General features: G+C 39.1%; 1 protein-coding gene across 1 annotated transcript; it reads left to right on the top strand.

Moving 5' to 3' along the window:
* The first annotated feature begins 3,669 nt into the window (after positions 1-3,669).
* Positions 3,670-7,408, top strand: RNF182 (ring finger protein 182). Its single transcript, XM_018077638.2, has one exon. It carries the CDS (start codon positions 3,858-3,860, stop codon positions 4,593-4,595), a length of 738 nt encoding a protein of 245 aa, XP_017933127.1. The 5' UTR covers positions 3,670-3,857; the 3' UTR covers positions 4,596-7,408.
* The last annotated feature ends 1,583 nt before the right edge of the window (positions 7,409-8,991 follow it).

The raw sequence follows: 8,991 nt of genomic DNA, 5'->3' as shown, positions 1-8,991 counted from the left end.
AAGGCATCATAAAAAACATGTCCCAAAGAGGAGGACAAAACATGAACATATAGACACAATCACTTTTTTTTCTGTGTAGTATTGCTTTCAACACACAGCAAGGAGAAGTATGTGAATTGTCACCTTTTTGGTGAGGGAACAGGATTCAGAGGGGCAGCAGTTAAGCTATTGCATTCTTTAATTTCTTATTCTGCCTGCTTCCAGTGAATACCCACCTGGGAGGCATGCAAAAGAAAAGCTAGAAAATCTTTCACATAGAGTAGAATTTGCTTGAAGACACAGCTGGCCATATTTCTCAAGAAACATTTCATTTCCTCAAGAAATAAGGATAATTTGAAGTCAGATTTCTATAAAATCCTCAGTTTCCTTATATTTTGAATAAGTCTCTGATCAGAGAACTTTTTAGGGTATGTGGTGTATTTAACAGAAGGGCAGCATTATTTAAATTCGAAAAGGTGTCAGTTCCCAGCAGAGAAAAAAAAAGAGAGCAGGAAAGTGGGTGTTGAGAAGGAAAAATAAAAAAATTCTGTAAGAAATCAGAAAAGCAAAAAAGTCAGAGGAAGCATCTAAAACCACCACAGAGCTGAGAAGGTAAAAAATGTATGAAGAGCATTAATAAGAACTGGTGATTGAATTTTAATTTTCAAAGGAAAAGACTTTTAAATAACCCATAGTAGTAAGCAGTGTTCACACTAGGACACATAAGGAGAAATCCAACATCTAAAGTTAGCCAAAGAAAAAATAATCAATGATGTTTTATTACTGATGGATATGTTTTGTAGAGACTCTGTGAAGCATCTGGTACAGAACATTAAAGAAAAAAAGTCTGAAAATAATTTGTAGACTATTTCATGACAGAAACTACAATAGGAGGATCATTGTGCTCTGGACATGGAGCTAATAATCCCAGTTTAGCACCTGGGGCATTGCTAGTCCCAGGGACTTGCTATTCCTTGTTTTAATGCTAAATGTTGGCACTTATAGCAGCCATATAGGAAAACACATTCAGTTTGAAAGCTGATTCAGAGGGAAGTGATCCATGTCCAAATAGAATTGGTTGGAAAGCAGGCTGGTTTTTGTGAAAAGCTGGTCATACTAATTAGAAAGATAAACACTAAAATACAAAGATTTTTCAAGTTGGGAGTTTTCAGAGAAAGGTCATAATTTTCGATAAGAAGCAGACACATTTTCTGGAAGATTTTTGGTTTATCATGAATCTAGTCTTATATCATAGGACAATGTTTGCCAGCCTTAGCTTGTTAATAATCCTAATTCACCTCAGGTATAGAAGACAAATGATATTCAAGAGGTAAAAGTTAAAAACAACTGCTTTTTTGTTTAGCTTCTTAATTTTTCAGCAGTGCTTTGCCTTCCTGTAGGCTGGCATTTCACTTTTTTTGGTCCATTTTGTGGTTTCTTTATCCTTTGGAAAGTTAGCATCTCATGACATTTATATCTACTTAAAAGTCATCTAGAAGATGATATTTGGAATGAAATAAAAAGAGGAGTAGAAATTAATAGGGAAGCATGCAGTGTAACAAAGGATAAAGGATAGGTTATAAGTTCTGTAGAAGATGTTCTTTTGGTGTCTTAGATGATGTTTAGCTTGTACACTTTGAAAACTGTGGATGGTTGGTCTTGTGTTTGCCTTGCCTAATGGAACACACCACAAATGTAGTCACAGTACAAATAATAAAAACAACAGTCAGACAGAGATGAAAACATTTAGGCCACTAAAGAAATAAGTTGGAAGAGGCAGGGAAAGAGTTATTGAGATAATTGAATGGGGAGGGGGCCATGTCTCTAACAATTCTTACAGAAATATGTGGGGTTTGTTCACTATGTTGTCATGGGTTTTTTGTTACTGGATTGTCTGATGTTTACATCTTTGTTTTAAAATCCAGGAGATGAGTTTTAGAAATTATGTTGCTTATAGAAGTTATATATCCTTCTCTGTTATGTCTTTCCATCCTCTGATGGATTTACAGAAAGTTAAGAGAGAGAACAGAAAATACTTAAAGCACAGTAAGAAGAAGAGGCCCATGAAAGAGACTTTACTGTACCTGATGGTTGGCAGGTAAAATGTATTGATGGAAGGATAACATTGCTTAAAAGAATTGCTTCCTGCATTGACCTCAAAAAAAAAAAAAGGACAAAGATCTGAATGCTAGGAGTGAGTAAAAACTTCCCTAGGAAAAGGTAAAGGAATCAGACATTTACTGAAATGCGTAGTCAAGAAATAAGTTTATTGAAAGAGGCCACTTTTTTCATATTCAGTGTGTGTGATATTTATTGATAATGCAAAAGGCAGCCAGACACAAGTGCTGACCCCATCATTTGACTGTGGCAAGTTCCCTGCTACTCTAGCACTGAAGACATGAGTTTGAAAGCATGCAAAATGCAATGCTGTGATATGCCTGAATCTCGAGCAAGTTTTTGTCTTCTGTCAGATAGAGCTGCTTTTTTAAATGCTGGTGACTTTTGATCTCCAGAGTATATAGTCCTGATTAATTTCTTGTTTATAATACAAAGACTGTTTCCTGAAGTCATGAAAATGCATGATTACAAAATATGACATTTGTTTAAGGGCAGCTGATGGGTCTGGTAGCAAAACTGCTGCGCAGAGTGGGCATGCAGCACCGCAAGCGTGCCACAGACCTCTCCTCAGCTGAGGTGTGAAACAGCTGTCACAGTCATGAAACACTTGAAAACCAGTGCATCTGGCAAATGCCCTTGAGAGACACGTTAGCTTTCACCCTAGCAGCCACATATCCAAGGAGACAATTGTTGCAAGCTAAAGAACACTCATTTTTGTAATCATGTGCCCCACAGCTGGGTGGAGAAAATGAGCTGTTCCACAAGCAGAAAAATTAATAAAGCCTGATCTTTTCCAAATTGTACCTAGATCCCCACATAATTCTTTGCAATAACCCCAGCCCTCTTTCATACCTACTCCACTCCCACAAACTCTTTATTTCCCCAGAATATCACCAGTTTCCCCCTGGGTTGTACTCCTCTCTGGCTTAGCAACAGACAGCATGTTGCCCGTTCAGAGCAGAGAGAGGGGTTTGCTGGCTGGCCATTACCCCCCAGGATAAAATGGTAGATATCATAAATATCTCTCCTCTACCCAATTGCCAGTGTTCATTTCCTTTCAGAAACTTAATTATCTTCAGTACTGTGGCCCCTCTGCTGATTTGTTTGAAATTGGTCAGCGGGTTCACAAGTTACCAGGAAAGACCAAAAGCTCCAGGAGTCGGGTCTCATTTCCTTAGGAAACCAGAATTTAAACAAACTGTCACAGGTCAGTGATCAGATTGCATCTTCTGCTGAGAAATTCATGGGCTGAGCCAGTCAGAGCTACAAGTCTAAAACAAATCTGTGCAGCATGATGCCATTTTATCAGCATGACTGTTATATAGGCCCCATATGCCACAGGAAAAAACTACCTTAGAGGTACTTTTAGCAAAGAAAGCTGATCTTGTAAAAAGTAAAACTTGTATATTTCACCTGCTAAAGCTGTCCCTTTACCTCTCCCTCTCCCTTGCCTTCTCCCTCTCTTTCTCCCTTTCCCTTTTCCTTTCCCCTTCCCTTTTCCTTTCCTGCTTTTTCCTTTGCCTTCCCCAAAAATTCCACTTTGTTTTTTTCAGATGGGTGCCTGGCTCAGAGTAAAGGACATGCAGTGCACAGTCTCTAGCAGAAGTTGAAAATGGATGATGCCTACTGATGCTTTTCGATGATGTCATCTCCTTTTTTCCTGTTTGAGATGTGTGATAGGAAAAAGTTCTAAGACAAGACTGACTGACCTCTTCATCCCTTGACTTCTCTTTCTGCAAGTCTAAAAACCATCTGAAGAAATGACCACTCAGCTACCAGAGGAGTCCCTGGAGACCCAGAGCTCAGATGAGCTTGAGTGCAAGATATGTTACAACCGCTATAACTTGCGACAGAGAAAACCAAAAGTGCTGGAGTGTTGTCACAGAGTATGTGCCAAATGCCTTTGCAAGATCATAGACTTTGGTGATTCCCCACAAGGAGTCATAGTGTGCCCATTTTGCAGGTTTGAAACATGCCTGCCAGATGATGAGGTTAGTAGTCTTCCTGATGACAACAATATCCTTCTAAATTTAGCTTGCGGGGGAAAGGGAAAGAAGTGCCTACCAGACAACCCAACGGAACTGTTGCTGACTCCCAAAAGGCTGGCATCTCTAGTTAGCCCTTCTCACACCTCTTCTAATTGCCTGGTTATAACAATCATGGAAGTACAAAGAGAAAGTCCCCAGACTCTGAACTCAACCCCCGTGGTGGAATTTTACAGGCCTACAAGTTTTGACTCTGTTGCAACCGTGTCCCACAACTGGACAGTGTGGAACTGCACATCCTTGCTCTTCCAGACCTCAATTCGGGTGCTAGTGTGGTTGCTAGGTTTGCTGTACTTTAGTTCCTTGCCTTTAGGGATTTATTTACTGGTATCTAAGAAAGTTACCCTTGGGGTTGTCTTTGTAAGCCTTGTTCCTTCGAGCCTTGTTATTCTCATGATTTATGGCTTTTGCCAGTGTGTTTGCCATGAAGTTCTAGACTGCATGTCATCTTGATAACAAATATAGTAAAATAAGATGTGTTACCAGATGTGCAGCATAGTTGATTTATCCTGTCTTTGTATTCTTATTTATTCTTATTGTTGTCCATCCCACTAAATGGAAGCAGTAGCCCTAGTTATATGGTCCTTTTTTTTCCCCTACTGAATTTGATTCCCCCTACCCAGAGCTTTTTTTTGAGCTAAAAATTGGAAATAAAATTTACATGTTGATTTTCAAAGGCCAAGTTTTAGGAAGGGATAAAGCAAAATTGCCAAACTTGGTGCCACCTACTGCTGCCACTGTTCAAATGAGTAGCCCTTTGCTTTCTGTTGGCTTCATCAAGTCAGTCCAGGCTGCAGGATCCACCTAAAAGAAATTAATGTAACAGGCACCTTCCAGGTCCAAGTACCGCATGTCTTCACCCAAAGCATCTCATGCTTTGGAATATCTGTTGTTTATCATCCATTTTTGCTTAAAACAAATTAAATCACTTTGTTAGTTAATATTAAATGAAGAATAAGACAAGCTACCATTGCTTTTTTAAGTTCTCGTTACAGCAAAAATACATGTAGGAGGCCAATGGTTATAGTCTCGCCATATTTTGCAAAATGAGGAATCTTTTTTTACCATCTAAAAACATGTCTCCAGAACACTTTCCCCAAAAGGAAGCCTATTTTTCTTATCACACAGTTGCAGCTCACTGTGAAATATTCCTGCTAGTGAGTACTTCCGGGGACCCAGCCACATATTTGCTGTTCTCCAGGTGCACTTATTTCAGTGTACATACACCTTAGGGCTTCCCTTTGAGAGTTCAGAGCTCTGCAGACTTCTCTAGATATGTTCTGTTGTGCTTACCCTCCCTTCCAGCATTTCCACAACCACCCCACATTTCCAAGCCACTAGTCCTCCTAACAAATGAACAACCTCATGCACAGGTACTCTGTGGTAGTTATGCTGGAGAATTTGACTTATGTGACTTCAGCTCTCAAGATAGACTTTTATTCCCAACCATTAGGAAATGGATCTTTAATCACTAATACAAATTGGAAAAAAGTTCTGAAATGATTAACTGGTTTTTTGTTCATTTTTTTTCTCTTTCTGAGTTCACAGAATGAGCAATTTGAGGAGATACTATGACTTTAGGAAGGTTTCAGTTTAAGGCATAGTTCTTCAAAATGTTTAATATTCTGAACTCCCTCTGTCACCATTGTCAGTTGATGGCATTCTAGATGTGGCAATTAGAATGCCTTGATTAGTGGGGCTCAGAGGAATTACTGATAATTTATCATTCCGCAAATAGACCCAGGCCCTGTAAGACGTGCTTATATGTTGCATGGTTTAGGCTACTTTTTGAACTACTGGAAGAGCACAAAAATAAGTAATATTTAATGTTTATGTGTATAACTAGGTCTAGTCAATGCCACAACTGCAAACTGGTTTTCCTGTGCACAGCAGAGTAAAAGCTGAAACGGAGTTGAGCAGTGCAAGGCTGGTTTTAGGCACAAGATTTAGTAATTTCGGGGCAGTGTAAAAGGGAGATGGGTTTGTTGCATGAAAACTGAATGTATGACCCAACAATATACTCTTAGAGCTAACAGACTTTGGTAAGAATGAAAAATGACAGTGGGAAAAGCAGAGCCTAAGTGGTTGTTGTGTCTGTCAAGAGGATCTGAAATTAAGCTGGTCCAATTTTTGTAGATGGCAAAAGTGGTATCTACAGTTATATTCCTATTGCAAACATAGAGAAAAATAAGAAAATGTAAAGGTTCTGCTTTTCTCGACACTCAGTTTCTAATAGTGCGTATATATGTGTGTGTATGTACATATAGGCACATATGTAAGAAGAAAACATAGCAAAGTTATAGTTTTCAAGTGTTTGGGGTTATGGAGCTGTGTATTGAATGATTAAAGGAAATGTTTCAGACTTTTCTGTAATGACAATAATTATAACTAAAATATTTTCAGAATTCCTAGAAATAACTATTCCTAAGTAATTGTTTTTAACGTCTGTGGTAAAGCACATGTAGTTAGAAGAGGTATCATCTCCATTTCTGGTATAGTGCAAGGTTTGACTCATCTATGAACTCATAAATTTTAAGTATCCAACAACAATCATGTCAAAAAGCAAGAAAAAAAGAAACCTATGTGGTTTTATAGTACTTCATAACTTTGGGAAAAGATGTATTTGTAGTGTTAGGGATTTACATGTTTTAGGATTTGTTCAATTTGTCTGAATACAGTGTCTCTAATAAAGGGCTGACTGATAGAGGAAGTAGGTTTTGCAAATATGTGATATATATGTATTACCTTTGCACAACATGTTCTACAGTGCTACCTGTTGTCTTTTCCTTTTGATTTTCATCTGACTAAGTTTATCTTAGGTCCAGTACCAGGTATTTTCTTTTCTGTTTCAAAAGAGAGCCTAATCTCAGCAAGATTAGGCTGACGCAGTGGTATCAGTTACATATCACAGCAAAAATAAATACACCTGTTATTATACTTCCCTACTTTTAAGACTGCCAGCCCATTAAATTTATACTGCTGTTTTAGGCTGTGCTGCAATACTAACCCAATCAAAAATCCAAGCGTGCAAAAACATACTGATTGTATAGCTATTCTGCTGCTCACCCAGAGCACTTTATTACAGCTTTGGTGTCGTAAAATACCTATATGACTTACAGTATGGCCATTAAGAATTGCTGGGAGGTAAATCTCAATTATTTGTGGAGAAGATATTTGCTGTGAGACTAGAGGAACTTCAGATATTACTCTTCTCTTACTTTTATTCTCTACCATCCTTAAGAGTTAGAACTGAAAACTCTTGTGTCCTCTGCAGTGGAATAACTGATGAAATCAATGTAAATGGGGCTAAAATCAAGTCTGGCATACTTGGCTGCCTGCTTTTCCTTCTCTTTCTCTGACTGTTTTTCTCTTCCTGGAAAGTAATGGCTCCTGTGGTTGTAAAATACTGCCTGCACACCCAGGCAATTCCCTTTCAGTGGGATTTATTCCTGCTATGACCAGACATATGACTCAACCAGGTAAAAAGTATTATAAATTCATTACTACAGGATTAATTTTGTCCAAATGAGATTTTTTTTTTTTAATTCCTGCTTATCCTATGGAGGCAGACTGCATCCTCACCAGCTGCTCATTTACAGTGTGATATAGTGATATCCCCTGAAGGCTGGGGCAGGATGATGCAGTAGCAGCTGCTGGACACAACATAGGAAGGATGTTCTGAGCTGGACCATCCTCTGAGCGAGACTCAGTGAGGGATGAAGCTCTGCCAGTGTGGCCTGAGCCCAAGAGCCTAAAGAACAATTAAATAGGATGCGGGACTGGGGTTGTGCTGTGGCTGAGAAACTGTGCAAAGCAGAGATGGGTCTATGCCTGGACAAAGGGGCTGTGTTTTAAATAAGGATTTTGGGGTACAGCTGCTGCAAACAGTTTATTGTTTTTCAAACTGACTCTTCTGGAGTTTAAAATTCATTTGGTAATTAAAATTACAGTTGAGTGTTTTTACTTTCCAAATGGCAAAGTATTGAACTTTATTCTAATTTAAAGACATACTTAGATTTGGGCATACTCCCAAAATAAGGGCTGATTTGATTTAGCTGCATTGGGAGTTTGTCCTACTGTATCAATTATATGCCCACAAAACTCTACATGCTAATATAAAACACTTCACAGAATCACAGATTCACAGAATATGATGGGTTGGAAAGGACCCACAAGGATCAACAAGTCCAACTCCTATCCCTGCACAGGACCATCCCCAAGAGTCATGGCATGTGCCTGAGTGTATCATCCAAATGTTTCTTGAATTCTGTCAGGCTTGGTGCTGTGACCACTTCCCTGGGGAGCCTGTTCAGGGCCCTCTGGGTGAAAAACTTTTCTAACATCTAACCTAAACCTTCCCTGCCACAACTTCAGGCCATTTCCTCAGGTTCTGTCACTGTTCACCACAGAGAAGAGACCAGTATCTGCCCCTCCTCTTCCCCTCATGAGGAAGTTGTTTAAAATAGGCAAATGCTTGTCCTGATAACACCATCTGCAAACTTCAGAGTTGCCAACATTTTACAATATATCCACAGATAGACACTGTTCTGAACAGACTTTATTACCTGAAGGTACAGATAAGTCTGGCAGCCCACAGCCAAACAGATAAGCACAGTACAGGAAAACACAACTTTCCAGCTAAATGACCACACATCACTTCAACCAGAGGAAAAGGAATGGAGGAGGTTCACAGGAAGGTGGATGATATTTCTGAGGGAGGTCCTTGTCATTCAGGTACTGGACCACTGTTTTTCTTAATTCTAGCTGGTTCTAGGGATAGATTAAATTAACTGTTCCCCTTACTTTTCTGCCCCCTCTTCTGGGACAAGACTACATTGAACTGTGGGTA

This window comes from Manacus vitellinus, unplaced genomic scaffold (genome assembly GCF_001715985.3).
Source record: "Manacus vitellinus isolate BGI_N305 unplaced genomic scaffold, ASM171598v3 scaffold_39_pilon, whole genome shotgun sequence".
In the NCBI taxonomy this organism is placed as follows: domain Eukaryota; kingdom Metazoa; phylum Chordata; class Aves; order Passeriformes; family Pipridae; genus Manacus; species Manacus vitellinus.
Note: the sequence above shows the minus strand (reverse complement) of the source record. Positions and strands in the feature narration are given on the sequence as shown.